The 20210-nt window shown below is 39.8% G+C and overlaps 1 protein-coding gene across 1 annotated transcript in view; it reads right to left on the bottom strand.

The window, feature by feature from the left end:
- Positions 1 to 104: 104 nt before the first annotated feature.
- Positions 105 to 20210, bottom strand: part of Heatr1 (HEAT repeat containing 1) — a 44332-nt gene continuing 24226 nt past the window's right edge. The window contains exons 26-46 of the mRNA XM_005320352.5: positions 20073 to 20176; positions 19770 to 19913; positions 18925 to 19043; positions 18717 to 18838; positions 17127 to 17255; positions 15378 to 15608; positions 14368 to 14494; positions 13026 to 13180; positions 9707 to 9753; positions 9083 to 9206; positions 8361 to 8501; positions 7615 to 7904; positions 6810 to 6960; positions 5626 to 5784; positions 5365 to 5499; positions 5120 to 5224; positions 4863 to 5031; positions 4065 to 4219; positions 3239 to 3397; positions 1524 to 1632; positions 105 to 425 (exon numbers count right to left, since the gene is read on the bottom strand). Coding sequence (XP_005320409.2) covers positions 337 to 425; positions 1524 to 1632; positions 3239 to 3397; positions 4065 to 4219; positions 4863 to 5031; positions 5120 to 5224; positions 5365 to 5499; positions 5626 to 5784; positions 6810 to 6960; positions 7615 to 7904; positions 8361 to 8501; positions 9083 to 9206; positions 9707 to 9753; positions 13026 to 13180; positions 14368 to 14494; positions 15378 to 15608; positions 17127 to 17255; positions 18717 to 18838; positions 18925 to 19043; positions 19770 to 19913; positions 20073 to 20176 — 2964 coding nt within the window. The 3' untranslated portion in view covers positions 105 to 336. The remainder of the gene's footprint in view (positions 426 to 1523; positions 1633 to 3238; positions 3398 to 4064; positions 4220 to 4862; positions 5032 to 5119; positions 5225 to 5364; positions 5500 to 5625; positions 5785 to 6809; positions 6961 to 7614; positions 7905 to 8360; positions 8502 to 9082; positions 9207 to 9706; positions 9754 to 13025; positions 13181 to 14367; positions 14495 to 15377; positions 15609 to 17126; positions 17256 to 18716; positions 18839 to 18924; positions 19044 to 19769; positions 19914 to 20072; positions 20177 to 20210) is intronic.

Here is a 20210-nt window from a genome sequence, read left to right on the forward strand (position 1 = left end):
AACACAGAATGGTATGAGTGAATCTCCAGGTCTAAGGGAGCTGTCAGCTTTGGGTGCTGAAGTTAAACACATGAGTCATAGTAACTCCATTCAAAGACTATAAGTGCTTACATATGAATCATTTACTCTTAATAACTATACAGCGGGGTTGGAGGGGGGTGTGGGTTGGGGACGGGAGCTCGTTTGGCAGCACAGGCCAGGCATGGACTTGGCAAAGCAGTCAGTAAGGTCTTTAAGTAGTCCCAGTAGGTGTGAAAGCACCAAAAGTAACATGGCACCAAACACCCCAAATAAAAATATGAACTCTGAACACAGTTTTAAACACCAAGGAAAGTTTCAGAAGTAGCTCTGGAGCGGCTCCCCCAACATGACTTCCAGTTGCTGAATGGTCTTTTGGCACTGGTGTTCTACTTCCTCACATTCATCTAAAAAAATGAAATATCAAAATTAAAATCTGGGTCTATTTGTCATCCCACCTCAGTTATCAGCCTAATTTTCAACGTCCTGTGTTATCTAGCATTTGTTCCCTCAGAGTGGAAGAAGTGCATGGGTGGCCCAGGGCACATGGTGCACTCCCCTCTGCCTTCCCTCCCTCCTAAATGAGAGTGCCTGGCTGCTCAATAGAACAGAGCCGGGAGTAGAGCAGGCACATCCAGAACCAAAACTCAAGGAAATGCTGTTCTTAGAAGCTCACACAGCCCCTCTCCAGGGGCAAGTCACAAAGCAAGATGCTCTTCTGCTTATGAGAAGCAGCAAATCGGTGTGCAAGTAGTGGTCCCCTTGCCCAGCATTCCTGCTTAACAGAAGGGCTGTTGAGGGAGGGGTACGACACACAAGGGTATGAACTCCAGCTGGGACAAACCTGGCTGCATAAATCACCTGTCACACTGGCTTTGTTTCCTACATCAAACTATTTGGGTCTTAAAGCCTCTAGTTTCTTCCTTTGTAAACTAGGAACAATGTTCTTTACCCTACATGAGAACTGAAGATCATCTGTGTAGAGCATCTTAACACTGAGCACCAAGTGCCATTCACCACTCAAATGGACATTCCAATACATCCTTTTTTAAAAAAACATTCTTTTAGTTGTAGGTGGACACAATATCTTTATTTTATTAGTTATATATTTATATGTGGTGCTGAGGATCAAGCCCAGGGTCTCTCATGTGCGAGGCAAGTGCTGTACCATGAGCCATAACCCCAGTCCCTCCAACACATCCTAATGGCACTAGAGGTTTTGATACATTAACTCCACATCTTGAGACCAAATATTCAGTCATATAAATGTATGAGATTAATGAAAAACAAAACTGTAGTCTGTCTGAATACAAAGAAGGGTAAAGACAGTGATAAGTTCTATAAACAGCGTGAGTGAGAGGTGGTGGCTTCCACTAGCCCATACTCCCACCTGGGAGCCAGGCAGAGGACTGGACCCCTGCTAACCATATATCCAAATCTCTATCAGCATTGGGCACATTTCCACAGAAACTTACTGTAATATTTAATAACAGTTTGAGACCTACCTTCCATCAATTCTGCTAAGAAAGGAATGGATTCTGGTAGCAAAATGATATAATTTTCCTTCAGCTTTTCAGCCAGGGCTACCACAGTAATCAAGGCAGCAAACCGGACCTGACAGGAATAAAAAAAGAAAAAGTGGTTTGTTTTATTGTTCACTACTATTTTACCACATTAAGATATGTTCTGACTTGAGACAAGCTCTTTTCAAACTAAATCTTATTTTACTTGCATTTATTTTACTTCATTATTATGTATATATAATATATATTAATATATTATTCAACTTTCATCTTAAGATTACCAGTTTAATACTTGGGGTCTGTTTGAAATATGGGTAATTGTACAAATCAGTTTTTAGAACTGTTTTAACACTATCATTTTAACACTATTGTAACTGTCTTTTTATGACATTTTTCTATAAGAAATAATAAAATGCTACTTGTAGGCTCAAGTGTGTCACCATCTGCAGGGCAGGGGTACCGGGCACTAAACCATTGCACCACATCCCCAGACCTATTTTGTATTTTATTTAGAGACAGGATCTGCTGAGTTGGTTAGTGCCTTGCAGTTGCTAAGGCTGGCTTTGAATTCATGATCCTCCTGCCTCAGCCTCCCAAGTCGCTGGGATTACAAGCATGCACCATCATACCCAGCATGTCACCAAATTTAATTGCTTTGGAGTTCTCCGGCTTGCTGGACTGCCTGAGATGATGCCAACCTGGCAATGAAGAGTCTTGCCTTCTCTGGCAGTTGAACTCACCCACAATTACTAGCTACAATCACCACTGCATTGTGAGAAGGGCCAGAGCACCCACATGGATTACACTCTCATCTATTAATAAAACACAGTGTCACAATGTCCTACTTCTGAAATTTAAAAAAAGGAAAAGAAATAGTTTGGGTGCTTCTCATACACCTTATCTATGAAAAGGAATGGACGCAGTCACCAGTTACTACTATAATACCGTTCCAGTTTGAAATAACTCTAATTATATTCAGTCAGCATTTTTTGTTTTGTGCAATCAAACTTTAAAAAAGTAAACCTAATGCTGCAATGTATGTAATCTGTGACTTAAGATTTAAGGGTCCATCACAACAAGTTCCTTATGTTACTTTCTAATAAACAAATGTTAAAAATCTGAACAAATCCTATTAATAGAAGTCTGCTTCAGTCTGATTTATCCAGTGAAGGTCTGTATGGTAATCAATTTGAGAAATGGCTATTCATTTCTAAAATGACTGAAAGTTTCCATAGGGCATTTTAACGCCACCCCATCTGTCCATGTCATCCTGTATCTGTTGCCAAAACTTGCCCAAGAGAATTGTAAGCCTAATCTACACAGAAGAGATACTATATAATACATCTACTGCTTTAACTCAAAGGAGTATTCTATGGACAAACTGAAAGCATTTATCTCAGGAGTACAATGATATTTTAAAAATACTGATTTTTAAGTCTTGCTGTTCAAGAATTAAAAATATCTAAAAGATATTTTGGTGCTCATGCCTACCACACCTGGGGAGGACGCCTGTCAGTAAATTAAAGTTTCTAGGCTTCAATTTCTGCCCAGCACAGCACACCAGACCCTGAGTACCTGAAGACAAACTGCACTGTCCCCCCACTCCAGGCCCAAGTCCTACGGCCATGACCCTACATCAGTGCTGCTGGAATCATGGGAGTATGCAGCTGCAGAGCTTGTTGCCCACAGCCCCTAACCTTGGGTGAGGAGTCTCTTGTCTTCAGCAGAATCTGGTAGTTCAGGGGTTTCCATAGAGAGTCATCTGCCATGGCCACTGAGAACTGTGCAATGCAGGGAATCAGGTGCTTCGTCACTCGCTCCTGGAACCTCTCCTCTCCTCCAAGCCTGTTTTCCAGCTGTGAAGAGTGGGGCAAGGACTGTGAGCAACACATCTCATTTTCCTTCTACTGGAAAATGCCTGCTGTAGAATGATATCTGGTATCTTATAATCTAACTTTCTACAACAAGTAACCTATCTTCTGGAACTCAGTCTCACAACCCTCAGCACCAGCCTTCTCCCCCAAGAAAACCTTGGATAGCTTTCCTCCAGGGGTAGCCACACGCTCACACTTCTTAAATGGCTAACACTTTTTTTGGGGGGGGGGGGTACTGGAGATTGAACCTAGGGGTATTCTACCACTGAGCTACATTCCCCACAGCCTTCTGAACTTATTTTGAGACAGGATGTCAGTAAGTTGCCCAGGTTGGCCTCAAACATTTAATCCTCCTGCCTCAGTCTCCGAAGTCACTGGGGATTACAGGTACGCACCATCATGCCTGTCAACACAATTTTTAACGTTAAGTAACCATGGGAAGGTGTTTTTTCTGAACAATTCAAAAGAAACACTGCACAATGAAGACTTTGAAATGTCATAAAAAAGACTCCCCTACCAAAAAAACAAAACAAAAAAAAAACCCCAACCTTTTAAAAAAAGCCTTACAAGCATCTATTTGGTGAATATAAACCTGCAGAAACCTGACAAGTGGCAGCCTCCTCAGCTAACAGGCCAGTTCTGCAGTTACCTGATCCACCAGAGGCATCATCAGGGCTTCTGCTCTCTCTTTACTAATGAAATGCTGGGTGTCGAAAAGGAAGATTTTATACAGACAACTCAGGATAAACTGCAACAGCAAGCAGCACTTCTCAGGGTCGTGTTCCGAGTCAAAAAATGCTTCATCTGTAGACAAGGAAAGAATAAAAATGAAAAAGACAAATGAAAACCAAGAGAATTTCACAGTTTAATCCCCCAGGTTTAAATGTGAATCACCATCAACATAATTACAATCAGGAGAGTATTTAAAAAACCATCTAGAATTATAATTAGCATGAATGTGGATTAGATCAAATGGATGTTTTTTCAGAAGTAGAGAAACCATCTTGGAGTGAAGACTGACTCTTGCTTAGTTTGACAAGTTAAATTACCTCAACTGTCACCTTTGATCGCTTATTGGCATCAAAGAATAGAACAATCTTAATTTTAATTTTCTCCCTCTTTTTTTGGAAGGAGTTGTTGGGAGTTTAACATAGGGCCTGATGCATGCTAGGCAAGTGCTCTACTTTTAAACTCTTCCCAATTTTAATGATATTTACAGTTACTTCCAATGACTTGTAATAATGCCTTTATTTTATTCTTTTTTCTGGGCCAAATAACACTATTCCATAATGGTAAAACAATCACTTCAATGGTTCACAACAATGAAGTAAAAACTCATCTTCCTTAGCCAAGAACTCTAGAACCTTCAAAGTCGTGTCTTACACTAACTGTGCCAGTGTATGGTATGCAGAACAAGGATGTGGACTGAAGTGAAGGAGCCACCAACCTGTTTTAGAGATGTTCACCTGGTTCAAGGTGTCAGCAAAAGGTTTTACCAAGTGGCCGGCAAACAGAGTAAAAAGCCCCTTCAGCTTCCCAGCAATGCAGTCTGCCAGGTTGTAAAATGTCAACAGCCTGTCCTTTGGGGCGTCTTCTGTTTTGGCCCAATCAAACAGCTAAAACCACAACAGAAGATTAGCTGCTTCTACTCATGCCTTCACATGTATCTGAGCAGGAAAGGGAAACAGAGGAAGGAAGCCTCACCTTGAAAAACAGGGGTCTGAATGTAACCTCGGAGAGTTTCACAATCATGGCCACCAGACAGTCAATGATGCAACTTTCTGTTTTCCCAATTTCCTCTAGATCATCCTGAAAATGGAAGAGCTGATGATTAGCCAGGGTACTGACTTTCAAATTATTTGGCAAGTATGACTATTTGCATAGTGAGATTTTCCTTGCAACAGAGAGATGACAACCCTAGGACTGTGAGAGAGCAGAGACCAGCTCACCTCTGAGTGTTGTGCCCGGAAGTCCAGGGCCTCTAAGAAGAAGGCAGTCAGCTGAGACTGATAGGAGGTGAGCTCTTCCTTCTTCATCACCCCAATGTGCTCTTGCAAGATGCTCATAAATGGGCCCATGTTATTCTACCACAAACAGCAAAGAGAGGTAACACTTTTATTCCTAGAACTCAGGAATTCCTCAAGTGAAAACTTAAGACATTTCAGTACCACCTCTTCCTTCTCCAGAATCCAGTACCCAAATGATCTTACCTCCCAGTTCCTTGCAATCTGCTTGTAGGTTTTGCTGATGGCGGGCAATAAGACTCGAGGTGACAGCCTGGTGGCCAGTGTCTTTTTAAGAGATGTGAGACGGACATTAGCCTGTGAGGCAGACCCCATTTCACTAGTGATTTTCTCCAAATGAATCACCTATGGGAATATAAAAAATAGCAACTGAGGCCATGATGGCTCTGTGTTGACAACCACACTCATGCAGAAGGTTCAATAATGACACCAGGTAAATTCTAATGCTAGGGTTTGGGAAATACTGTTACTTCAACCATGCACAGAATTCCTTTAATGCCAACTCTGAGCATCTGTAAGTAATACTGGGCAGATGCCTTGTGCCTAGCGGGGGCCAGGGATGAAGGTAAATGGCAAACGCAAAACTCTGAGAACCCAGACTGATAATCTTCTTAGACAGAAATCTGGGGCCTTGGGAAGAGCCAGGTTCTTTCTTGCTAAAAAAAATCTAGATACTCCTCACAACCTAGGCCCCTTCTTCACTGCAGCTATGTTTTTTGTTTATTCATTTGATGAAATGCTGGAGGAAACCCAGGGACTCACACATTTTAGATAAGTGCTCTACCACTGAGCTACACCTGCAGCTCCTGAAAGCTACTTTCAAGCCCTGACAGCACAATATGTGAATTGGTTAACTCATGTACACCATGGTCATTAAGGTTCCTAACCTCATAAATCATGGCAAATGACCAACATGATAAAACATCAATAATCGGAGGAACAAAAAAGAGGTCAATATTCTTGGGCACTTTTGATTAGAAAAGCCATTTGCCCAATATGTTCACAGGTACCTAACAACCTGTAAGGTTGCTATAGGAATGCCACTATGCAAAATGACTTAGGATTAAGAAAGCTTCACAGCAAAAACAAACAGGACACACCAGTTTCCACAAGAAGTACAATAGGCAGCTCTATCTCCCAACTCCCAAGGCCTCACAGAGTGAAAAAGATCAATAAAATACATCGTGCACAGTCAAAAAAAGAAGAGGAGCCCCTACTAAATAGTGATTCTGGTCAGCTTCATTATGAAGCAGAAAGGATGATGGAAGAGAAACAGAGGTGACACTGAAAAGGAACCAATAACAATGATTTAAGTGGCAATCTTCTGCTCTCCTACCACCCTACAGAACATTTCAGTCACTACAGCTCACCTGAGACAGAATGCCTTTCAGGTAGGGGCTGATGAAGTGTGGCAGAGTCTCGACAACCTTGTGCAGGGCAGCCAGGGCACTGAGCAGGCAGACCTCGCTGCAGACCAGCTCGCTGGTGCTCTGCATTGCTGCTAGCAATGATGGCATCAGGCTAAAAGGAGAGAGCAAGTTCCTTAGAGAATTCCAAACAGAAAACAGACTGGAAGATGAAGTAGGGGACAATAAGGAAAAACCAAAACTGTACCCATTATGTCACCACAAATCCCACAGATCACAAAATAGTGTCTACATACTTTATGTGACTGATGTACAAGAAATCTATTGCCAACAGTCCAAGAGTAACTGTTAACACCGTACTATCTTTCCATTACTGTGTCAGGACTGTACAAAAACTCTGGCAAGCCCTGTCCTGTGGAGGCTCTATTGGGTGGGTAGGCATGCCTCTGTTTTACAGACACCAGAGTTGTAGCAGCCAGTTCCAGTCAGAGCCACAGTCAGGCATGTCCAACCCCATGCAGGGTGATCTGACTCGCTTTTCTATGAGTTTCACCCTGCTTTCTAGCCACAGTTGCTCAAAGGAAGGAAGAATGGGGGGACAAGTAACAGCACAAAGCATCTGAAGCTAAATAGCAATGTTGTATTTTTCAGTTTGAAGAAAAGATCAATTCTTTAACAAATCTACTTTATGTAATTTCTACTCAAGCCAAAAAAAAAAAAAAAAAAAAAAAGGCCACCAAGGCATTCTTTTATAGTCTGTGCAGCACTGTACTGGTTCCTGTGCCAAGTCTCCAGTGGCATACCATACCTCGGAAGCTGAGGAATGGCCAGTGCTTCTAGAGTGGAGGCCACTTCTGCTATGCACAGAAGGGAACTTCCCACGACATTCTTGTCTTCCTTTCTTTCTGGAGCAATCAGTTTTACTGCAGTGTTCAACACTGGCACAAAATATTCTGGATTTTCTGCACCAAAATTCTTGCATAAAAGCTTCAGGGTATACAGAGCCGTTTGTCTGTTTATGGATTGTTCTTCCCCTTCCTTTTTCTTACGCTGCACAATGGCCAAAAGGACTGGAACCAGTTTTAGAAAGCGGTAAACCTGAAGAAAAAGTCACAGTTCTCAAATAGTTAAAGCTTAAAATTTTCTAGTTCATTTTCCATCTTCACAGCCTGAGACTCTCTCAATGAAAATCTGACTGAGGGCCCCACCTCTTGACTATACTCAAAGCAATGGTTTCCCCATCTGCTTTCTTTACTGCTAAGTAAATACATGTGCTCTCACCAACCTGATTCATATAAAACACCCCAGAGGGAAAGGATTAAAATTATGCTAAAGCTAAGGCAGTGTGTGGTCCCTATCAAACAATAATTCCATTAGGCCGAATTCCATTCTAAGAGCTCTGCAACATACCTGTGTCACTACTAGACCGTCACATTTTTAAATACATATACAATACAATGTTAAATAGCACCCTGGGGAAACTTCAGGGAGTTAAATGCTGCTCTTTAATAAAGCAAGGAAAGCTATGTGTGTCTGCAATATGGCTTCACTCACCGTTTTCCTCTTCCAGGATATATTCTGCTGTAGCTTGTTGTTCAAAAGATCCAATGCCTTGCGGCGAACAGATGGCAGTGGATTGCTCACCAGCCCCCTAATCACAGTAATGAAGGTTTCTGTGGACAGTAAGGCATTAACCTATAGGGAAGATTACATTTAACAATCAAAAAACCTGATAATGATCAACCAAATGAAACTTCTATTTACTGCATATCTCTGGGCATGAAGCAATTTTCACACACACTTGTGTATTTCTTACACTAACCTTTCTACTAGGACTAGTATTACTCAATTCATTAACTAAAACAAAACAAAAATCCTAATGCTAAGAACAAGTGAACTGCTCTAGGCCATGTAGCCAAATAATTTAGCTAAATTTGAACAATGACCCTAATTTCAAAAACCAATGCTTTACCTAATATATATGACATATTTTAATTTTTTTCTACCTGAATAAGGTGGGACATTATTTGTCACGCGACTATTTAAAATATTCTATGGAGGCACACGTTCATATAATTGGGTAAGGTGGCATTTTTTCCCAGAAGAGTTTATTTCTAATCATCAAGAGTCTTTTCAGGAACAATCTGAGATTCACTATATTAATAAAAGGTATTGCTAAATTTATTCTTAAAGTAAAACTTCAAGTCAAATAATTTTACAATGACTTAAAAACCAGTGACAAAATTCAGTACTTACGGGGAAAAATGATAACCTACCTTATCTAACATGTCATAAGCTTTGCTAAGGAGTGCTCGCCAAAACTTCACAGTTAGTTTATCTGCGTTTTTTTCCATGGACTGTGCTACAGCGTTGATATAGCCAAGAATAGTTTCTAGCAACCTATAAGGCACAGGAAACACAACCAACAAACAGCAGCTGAAGGCATTTACAGAACTCACATGTCTCTATCCCATGCAGATGATTCAATGAAAAAAGACAATTAATAATTTTGTACTGAATTATTTTAAAAATGATGTGGAAGAAAAAGAAAGTAGGGATTACTGTCATAGAGAAATCCCACTAAGAAATAAATAGAGGCCTCTATCTAGAAGGACACTCTTAACTTTGGCTCTGAGCCTTGGTAACTGTGTCATGGTTTTATAACAATATCTCAGATTCTTAGGAAATACATACTAAGGGAAAGAAGCATAATATATAGGACTTAGTTTCAAAGAGTTCAAAGAACAAAATGTATGCAGAGAGAATGATAAATTAAATGTGGCATAAATTAAATGTGGTCAACCTGCTATAAAGAGTGCATGAGTTCCTGTTCTAGTCTTCCAGTTTTTCTGTAAGTTTGAAATTATTTTCATATAAAAAGTGAAAAAAGACAAACATACCTCTGTTCAAGTCCTTTTAAAATTTGAGGACCACCACCTTCAACCACCTACATTTTAAAGAAAGCTCCATTAGAAAACAGCATGGATAACAATAATGTCATTTGAATTAGGTTCAATAAAACTCAGGAGTACACACACAGACACCACGCTTAAATTTTCTGATATTACAATTTAATCAGGTTCAGAGCACCCTCACCGTAGACTGTATTTAACTCTGATTCTCTTATATTCTGTTGTATCTGGAAAATTTGAAAAAAAGAATCAGGAAAATACAGTAGATGAGCAATACTCACTTGTCCATGGAATGAAATGCCAACCTGGCTAATTCATATGGAATCAGTGGAGAAGTTAAACATATGGACAGCTGTGGTCCCCTACCTACTGCTCCCTGATCCACCCTCCCCTACCCCACGCCTCCAGAGGAAAAAAACACCCTGCTATCAAGTATTTCCAAACAGTACATATTCAACAACATGACTTTCTGGTAACACTGGATTTTTTTAGAATTGTGTGTGGGGACTCAACATTGCTCTGGTACATTCAACTGCACACAGCGCTCCTCTATGGAAACCATAAATTACTTATCCATTTGCCTCTGTTGCTTGACATTTAGTTTAAGTCTATTTTTTTTTTCCTTTTACAGACTGAATATCCCTTATCTGAAATGCTCAAGACCAGAAATGTTTCAGATTGTTGTGGGGAAGGATAAAAAAGATTTGCATAGACATAATGAGATATTATGAGGATGGGACCCAAGTCTAAACACAAAACTCATTTATGTTCACTTTATACACATAGCCTAAAGGTAATTCTGAACAACATTTTTAATGTATTTGTACTGTGATTTATGACAAGTCATAATCACAGTATGGGTCAGATGTAGAATTTTCTACTTGTGGTTGTCATATCAGTGCTCGGAAAGTTTTGGGTTTTGGAGCATTTTAGATATAGAATGCCTAACCTATAAAAAATTCTAAAGAAAAACATTTTTATAAATCTCTTGAGCATCGCCACCAGTTTTTGTATAGTAAATATCTACGGATATAAATAATAAACCCCCGGCTCCACAGGATCCTGCCAAAGTCTTTCTACAGTTTGGAGCACTCTACCCAACTCTGTGTATCTCATGTCCTTGCCACTCCTTTGTATTAACAGCTTTGACAATTTTACCAATTTGATGGGCACCACAGTGACATCTTATTTAATCTGTACTTTCCATTCACTAAAAAGGGTGAGATGTGTTGTATAGCAAGTGGCCATTTGTGATTTCTCTTCACTGAGTTCACATTTTTTGCGAGTTGTTCTAATGGAAACAGATGCTTCTTTATTTATGCAGAGCAACAATTTTCTCTTGGTCTGTGGCTTTCTTTTCAATTTATGGTAGTTTTTTGTTGAACCATTTTTTTAAAAAAATATTTATTTCGTTGTAGATGAACACACAGTATCTTTATTTATTTTTATGTGGTGCTGTGGATACAACCCAGTGACTCACACATGTGAGGCAAGCGCTTTACCACTGAGCTACAGCCCCAGCCCCAAATATTTAAAGAAAAAATTTTCTTTAACCTCAGGCCACAATATTGTTCTCAGTTTTCTTCTACAAATTCTAAGTATTGCTTTTCACTCAAATTTTTACTCTGCCTAAAATTTTTGGTTGTATATGGTGTGAGATCAGAGACTTTTCCCATCACAAACAGAAACAAGCTGCACTAGTGCTAGTACTTATTCCCCACATGACACCTTTTCTACCTATCTCAAAGTGTTTCTGAGCTTACTGTTGGTTCACACCGATCCATCTTTTTCCTCTTGCTCCACTGTCCTTAATCCTGTGTATTTTGTAATGTACTTTGTTTGTCAAGGTCATTTAACACATGTGATTGAGGAAGTGCACTGAATTTCTAGATTAATCTGTGAAGAACTGAAATCTTTAAATAGCGAGTCTTCTGCACATGAATACTGTCTCTTTTCATTTCTTTGAGTCTTCTTTTGTGTCCTTTAATATTCTTGCATACATTTGGTTACTTACAAGTTTATTTTTATTGTATATGAAATATTTTATTCTGTTTTAACATAAGGTAAACCATAGGATTATATGATATACAAGACTAATTAAAGTTTGTTGATTCTTTTTTTCCTGATCCTTACATGTCATTTCTTTTTCTGAGTAAAAGGGATAACAAAAGGCACCTTTGTTCCTGACTTTAGCAATGACGCTATTAATGTTTCATTATTAATTATGATACAACCCATAGGCTTCTAATAAATACCTTTATCAGGCCAAAGTATTTCCATGTAAGAGGGTTTTTTTTTTTTTCTTAAATCATGAATGAATGAATTTTTACATAGAAAAAAAATCCAGTAGATCAAGAATTCTGATTTTATCTCTTAAAGTGTCATAGTACTTTAATAAATGTTCCAATGTTCAACCATTTTCTATCTCAGGTTGTATTTCTTTCTTTCCCTTTTCCTCTCATTGCCCACACTGAGGTTTAACACAGGGGCAGCAGAGTGCACCAATCATCCATGCAGAGCTCACCATGCCCCGCAGAGCTCCAGCTCACTGCTGGCAGCCCAGAGTCCCGCTGCACACTCACCTCCCATGTGCCCCATCCTCCTCCCCAAGATGCCACTGTCTTATCTTCTAAAACCACAAACTTATTTTGTCTGTTTATAATTTTATATAATGAAACCAGAGTACACATTCTTTTGTGCTGTCCTCTTTCTAGTCATAATGCTTCAGATTCTCGTGTGACCACAGCCATTTACCCACTCCACAGGCAGACACCTACGTTGCTACCAGTTCAGCTGCTGAGAACAAAGCTACCGTAAACATTCTTTTTTTAAAAAAAATTTTTTAGTTGTCAATATACCTTTATTATTTGTATTTATTTATATGTGGTGCTGAAAATTGAACCCAGTGCCTCATACATGCTAGGCAAGTGCTCCACCACTGAATCCCAGCCCCAGCCCTATTGCAAACATTCTTGCAAACGGCTGCTGGTCCACATGTTCATACCCTATGCTGGGAATACAGCTTTTGAGAATGAAATCACATGTTCACAGGGCTTATACACTCACCCTTAGTAGAGTAGTATAATAGTTTTTCATGGTGAAGTATAATATAAAGATAATATTTTCTATTATCTTCGAAGGCATACCCCTGGGTTCGATCCCCATCACCATATAAAAATAAATAAATAAATAAATAAATAAAGGTATTGTGTCCAACTACAACTAAAAAAATAAATCTTAATTTAAAAAACTCGCTTCCTTAGAAAGAGCAGGAGCATTTTATCATAAACCCATTCAAACACATTACCTTTTTGAGAAAACTATTGGAAGCCAGGAGCTGGGCCATGAAGGACACTGACAGAAATTTAAAATGCCGCAACTGCTTGCTAGTATGGGTGTCGACATTAAAAATCTGGAGCATTTCTTCTTGGGCTTTGTTAGATACTGCCTTGGGGATGGTTTCTGAAAAACAACAACAAAACAAGTGACCTCATTCTTCTTCAATCTGACTGCTTGGCATACTGAACTCAAGTACAGCAGGGCGAATAGGATGCAATTTCAGAAAGGAAAAACTAGAGTTACGACACATAGCTCTTGTCAGTGAGAAGTGGGAGTATGCCTTCCAAGAAAGTACCCCAAAGGTTCTTAATACAAAGAGATGTGTAAGGCAAAAACCAAAACAACAGGATAACTGAGACAATCAAATAGAAGGCACAGACACTCCAGAAGAACCCTTCAGATGCTGGCTCTGGACAGAGCTCCTGAGATTTCAGGAGCTCTTTCATGGCAGTCCACACAGGCTGAAGGAGCCTATGAACTAACCTTAAGGCTCAGTTTTAAGCCTGAAAATGTTTGTTCTATTTTCTTGACCACTGTACCACGCTGACAGTACAGTGGTCAAGGGATAAAGTTCAGCGAAGAGCACTTGCCTGGCATATGCAAGGCTCTGAGTTCAATGTCCAGCACTTAAAAAACCAAACCAAACCAAATCACCCACTGTGCTAGAGAATGGTTCACAGTGAAGACTCCTCCCCAGCCTTGCCACCAAGCGCAGCTCTCCAGGCTGTTTCCTGGTCTGCTCCTGACAAACCTGAGCCAACCTCTCTGGTGACAAGGTCCACATTGGCCACACAGAGAGCAGTCCTGGGAGTTCCTCACTCCTGCCTTCTAGTCCACCCTGCTGTTCTGCTGCACAGGCAGAGGACTGAGCACATCACCACATCAGCCAGCCTTACTGGTACTGTGACCATGTGCCCCATCCTCAAAACTGCTCAGGTACCACTGCTGTGGTACCTATTTTTATTATTTTCTTGCAAATTTAATGGGAATCTAGTTAGGTCCAGCTAACTTACTGTCATTTGAACATAATTCATTCGGGACACAGGGGACATTCCATAGGCAACACATGCATGGCAAGGCACAGAGAACAAAAACAACATGTGAGGCAAGCAGAACTGCTAACCTTTTCACACAGGATTCAGGAAAGTACATGATTACATACTAAAATTAAAGATAATCAATCAACCAATCAATCAATCAATCAATAAAAAAAAATCATAGGCCTGCTAAGGACATGCTGCGGTTGTAAGGCTGACGTGTTCTGCTACTCTGCTACTCCCAGATGGGAGCGATACTGGACTTGCACTTACCCTCCTTTTCCTCTGGCAGCTTCACCAAGTACTGGAGGATGCTCATCAAGCTTTGTACCTGATGCTGGACACTAAACTCACAGCAGACTGAGATCCAAAATTCAGTATCTGCCTCTAAAATAGCATCCTGTATGGAAAGAAAGGACAGAAGCAACAGAATCGTAACTAACAAATGAGTATTAATAACTATAAATAAGGGAACATGCTCAAAAAACATCCCTTAGCATGCAAAGTCATCCTATCTTTCCTGATGGTCATCACTAGATGAGTTAAACTGGCGAGCTCCTTCTGTAAAATGCCATTCATGAGAACTGAAGAGGGCAGGGTCCCAGAATAGTCTGCACTCTGATTTCCAGAGGAACTTCCCACATTATTTCCATAAGGTCTAATTCTACTCCCAGATCCATGTCTGAGATGCCATTTACAAATAGCCCTGGATCTCTGAGTTCTGACTCTGTTCATCTAAACCATCACCAAGGCCTGTGTCTTTAGTTATGGATGCTCTTCCCCTTCCTGATAAAATGCCTTCAAAGTCACGTTCCAGAGGAGTCTCACCACTCCACAGCCTCACTCTGCTGGGCTTAAAACGGAACCACCCAGCATGGCGCTAAACCTGTTTGTCAGATAAAGGAAACTGCCCTCAGAAGATGCCTTGCTGCTACTGAAACGTTACAGGTGCCCACAGATCTGAAAGCAACTTTAAAGAATGCCAAAAACATTTTTAAAAAAGGTGTTGGGTATTGTGATGTATGTCTATAATCCCAGCTACTCGAGAGGCTGAGGCAAGAAGATCACAGGCTCAGCAATTTAGCAAAACCCTTTCTCAAAAATAAAGAATAAAAGGGCCGAGGATATACTTCAGTGGTAGGGTACCCCTGGGAGAGCAAGGGAGGGAGGAAAGAAGAAAAGGTTCTGGGCAATGCACATTAAGCATTGCCAGCCCCAAGTTTAAACAAAATCTGCAAGAAACATCACCATTTTCCTTCTTACCACACCACCGACATTCTGACCTTTTCTCCACAGGCAGCCACCAGAACTGTTTTAGTGACATACTGTTCAAAGAGCAAGATGAGGAGAACCCAGAGGAACTTCTGTGCACCAAGAGTATCAACAAGCTGAACAAGAATGGGCAGGCGCCTGTGCTCTGGTACATGCGGCAGTGCATCCACAAACACACTGATGATTTTTACCACAATTTCTTCTACGTTTCTTGTGACTTCTGTGGAGTCTCCACTATCAGACTGCAAAACAGAAAGCAGGAACATGAGTAGGTGCAAATAATCCTCCTCAAAACAAACTTGTAATACAGAAGACCAGACCTTTGGATGTGCCCTGGAAAAGCTATCAAAAGAATTTTAATAATCAAAGATTTATCAATAAATAGTCAATGAGTACCAGTCATATCTCAGATACTATTTGGCCCTGAGAGGGATACAGAGTTTAGGATGTGACCTCTACCCCAAGGGAGATATGTAATTTGTATGAAACAAAATGCACATGTGAAAGAGAGCAGGAGGCAGCAAATGACAAGTGCCAAATGTGTGGCACAGCCAGCCAGTCTGTGTGGGTCACCTGCGAAAACTGCAAACACAACGCACTTATGTGGTGCCGAGAAGAAAGGGCCCAAAGCCCTCTGTTGCTTTCAGAATAAAGTTCAAACCATTTTACTATAATAGAGTTGCTGAATGAGAGAATGAAGAATAAAGAAACATGGGGCTGGGGATGTGGCTCAAGCGGTAGCACACTCGCCTGGCATGCGTGCAGCCCGGGTTTGATCCTCAGCACCACATACAAACAAAGATGTTGTGTCTGCCGAAAACTAAAAATAAATAAATAATAATAATAATAATAATAAGAAACACTTGAAATGAACAGCCCAAAGCCCTCTACTTCTGTCTTCAATTTCTCTTCTCCATCAAATTAATCTACATCACAATCTTTAAACATCCTGGGCACATGTCCATACAAAGCCTTTTCTTTGCTTCCGACAGCTCTGCCATTTCGCTATGCAAATCCTATGCGTTTCTACCCATTTGAATTCTATGTTTTATGAAATTTTCTGTTCATCCTGGCCCACCTTGATTTTCACCTATTCTGAACTCTTTATGATTACTTCTTTGGCACATGTATTAATGCACATATTTTTCTTTTTAGGCATATGTTCTACATTTGATAAATTATTAGACACAGAAAACACCAATCTAATGCCAAAACTAAAAGAAGATGGTATGACTGTTCATCCCTGAGATGGTAAAGAGCATGAGAAAAGATAGTTACAAGTGGGGAAGCAGAAAACTCCAGCATGCAACCACACCCTCTCACCTCAGAGGCTACTTTGCAATTCATTCTCCCCAGCAGACGCTATGCGCCTCTTCCTGAGGACCTGGCTCACAGAGTTTGTTCAGCAAAGGCTGGATTGTATGTTAACAAATCGCCACCATAGGTCTAACAGCTCCTTTTCTTTTTTCCCACACATCTCTGCTGATCTACACTAGAGAGTTGTTAAACTGACATGATCTTCTGAACCAAACTCTACTAGTACAACCCTAAAATGCCCATGCAGCATAGCAGCACCAGCTGCAGCTTGTCTGATCACATCTTGGAATGGAAATTATTTCCAAGACTGATTTTGAGCACTGCCATTCTATAGCTTATGAGCAACAATTACTTGAGCACTTCAGAAAGGTTTTTAATACACATCATACAACATTCAAAAAACTAGAAGCAACAATGATGATGGTGGTGTTCAGACAGCTTACCTGAATCAGTGCTGGAATAACCATCTTTACTGTCTTGCTAATAACTTGAAAACTGTATGTGTCATCTAGGCGCATGACATTGGCGCCCATAAATGTAAAAATAGACATGATATTGTGTAGAACTTTATCCTGAAAGAAAACACAACTATCAACATTTTATATTTCAAGCATATCAAAGGCCAATAATTCATTACAACTCACCAATAAAAGTAGAAATAATCTGGTTTAAAAATGGGCAAGGGGTTGGGGCCGTAACTCAGAGAATATGCTTAGGACCTAGGTTTAATTCCTTGCACCACCAAAAATAAAATAAATAAGTAAATAAATAGGCAAAATATATGAAACACATTTCTTCAAAATATGCAAATTGGCAAAGCATATTTGCTTATGAAAAGATGTTCAATATTAGTCACTAGGTAATTACAAAATCAAAATCCAAGATACGCTTCCACATCTATTAGGATGGCTATGATAAAAAAAAAAAAGACAATAACAAATTCTGGCAAGGATGTGGAAAAACTGGAATTCTCATATACTACTGGTGGGTAAAATGGTGCAGCCACTTTGGAAAACAGCCCAGTAGTTCCTTGAAAAGTTAACTTACCATATGACCCAGAAATTCTACTTCTAGGTGTGTGCCCAATAGATACGAAAACATGTCCACACAAAATCTTATATACAAACATTCATAGCAACCCCTCTGAGAGCTAAAGACTTTTGTCCAAAGAATTAAAAAGTCCCACATAACAGATCTTCACATGACGTCAACAGATTAAAGCTCATGGAGAACCTCCAATTAAGACCCTCTGAATAAAGTTCTATATGAAAAGAGTGTCAAACTCTTTAAATGATTTGCTTTATAAAGGGATGTGATTTCTTCAAATGAGGTAAGTTATAATCAAATTAACTTTATTGTTGCTGGGTGAAGCCTGCTTAGAAAATTAATGGTTAATGGGCTAGTAGTTTTCAAACAACACTTGTACAGGCACTGGCTGAGAGCTAACCCCAAGTTACATACCAAGGTCCTCACAGCAATGCTAGGAAAGAGGTTACTATTCCAATTTCATTTTCCAAAGAAGAGAACCAAAGATTAGTTAGCAAGATCAATTAGTTCACATGTCCCATCCTTAAAGAGACAGGGTAGGAGTCCCAGTAGTGCTGGAGGACCCCAAAGTCTAATGGCTTTATTTACTTATTTTGCAGTTCTAGGGATTAAACCCAGGGACTCACACATGCTAAGCTAGTGCTCTACCACTGAGCCACATCCCCAGCCCTTTTTTAATTTTTTATTTTGAGACAGGATCTGGCTAAGTTGCCCAGGCTGGCCTCCAACTTGTGATTTTCCTGCCTAAGCCTCCTGAGTTCCTGAGACTATAGGCAAGTACCACCACACCCAACTATTTTTTGTTTTTGTTTGTTTGTTACAGTACTAGGGATCAAATCCAGGACCTCAAGCATGCTTAGCAAGTACTTTACTATTGATTTATAACCCCAGCTTCAGCCCAATGAATTTAAATCAATAAGTGTCAACACATTTCCATGGAAGAAAAATATGTGAAGTAGCTAAAGTCTGAAGTCATCAACACTCACCGGAAATATTCCAGCAACGGTACCCAAAAGTAAAAGGGCCTGGTGATGAGTTTGAGGCATCTCTGAAAGGCGGATACACTGAACTATCAATTCCACATTGAACTTCTCCTCATCTACAACATCTATAGTGGTGAGAAATTTAAAAAATATAAGTGGCAGATACATCTGCACTCAAAGTAGGTGAACTTTCTACCCAACCAGCACATACCTTTAGGTATCCTTCCATCATCTGGGGAGAGTTTCTGGCAGATGTTGAGCAGACAACTAAGAATTAATTGCTTGGTGTATTCCATGTTCCCCTGCTCTGGTGGCAAAGCCTCTAAACACCTTTAGGACACCCACAAGAAAAATAACAGGAAATGTAGAAGTTGCTTAATTCATTTCCACATTAATGACTACTGTCCAGAACTCATGTTTAGAAAATAATAGCTAAAATACTATATTAAAGTCTATAAATAGGATGTAAATTTGTAACTTTAATTTAATACCTTTATTTTATTTATTTATTTTTATGTGGTGCTAAGGATCAACCCAGGACCTCACATGCTAGGCGAGCGTCCTACTGCTGAGCCACAACCCCAGCCCCTATTTTTTTTTTTTTAAATAAACAGGTACTTATGTCTAATTCTCTTTCCTCCATTGTACTTCCCACTATCCTATTTGGAATCTTAGAGGCAAGAATTACTTTACTCTTCACCTAACAGTACATTCTACAGTTCAGTGACATAACTCTACACCTACCTACACTTAAAAAATTAAGCAGTGTCTCACTGTATCTTTAAATACAAGTCACAATAGCTTGAGTACAGTACTGAAAGAAAAAAGCAGCAGTAATGTTGCTTTTTTCTTAACTTGACACAGGATGAAGTCCATTTAGGGGCTGGCGACGAGTACTTAAACCATTCCTACAATCCTCCAACTATGAATCTGAACCTACTTTACTGGACAGACTATCTAAAGAAAACAATGTGTTGAAAAGAGAATGTTAAGTAAAATGGGATGAGCAGACAACTAAGAATTAATTGCTCACGGATCAAAGTTAAATGTCATTACCTAGACAACAAGTTAAAAAGAGTTGGTATCAATATCTGAGGGTTTTTCAGCTTCTTTTTGTGCTGCAATAATTCTAGGATGAGGGTTACTCTTTGCCAGTAAGAACCTCCAACTTCCTGAATGGATTCTGTATCTTGTGATTTTCTGGGAAACATAGAAGACAAAAAGATGGAAATACAAATACCATCACTGTTAAACAAAAACTACTGTACCCAGTTATGGCAAACTGATGAGTATCATAATGGTGTCAACATGCAAAGCCTAGGAACAAGAGTATGTACTTAATACACTCATAGCTCTTACTTCTGCTGCATTTTTTGCCTTCTTGTTTGCTGAATTGTGCCCAAGGATTTAGCTTTATCTGGTGGTTCCAGTTCTATTCTGACTTGTTCAGCATTAATGGAAATCTGAAATATTGAAGGAAGAATGGTTGATAACATT

Source organism: Ictidomys tridecemlineatus, chromosome 10 (assembly GCF_052094955.1).
Source record: "Ictidomys tridecemlineatus isolate mIctTri1 chromosome 10, mIctTri1.hap1, whole genome shotgun sequence".
Classification (NCBI taxonomy): Eukaryota; Metazoa; Chordata; class Mammalia; order Rodentia; family Sciuridae; genus Ictidomys; species Ictidomys tridecemlineatus.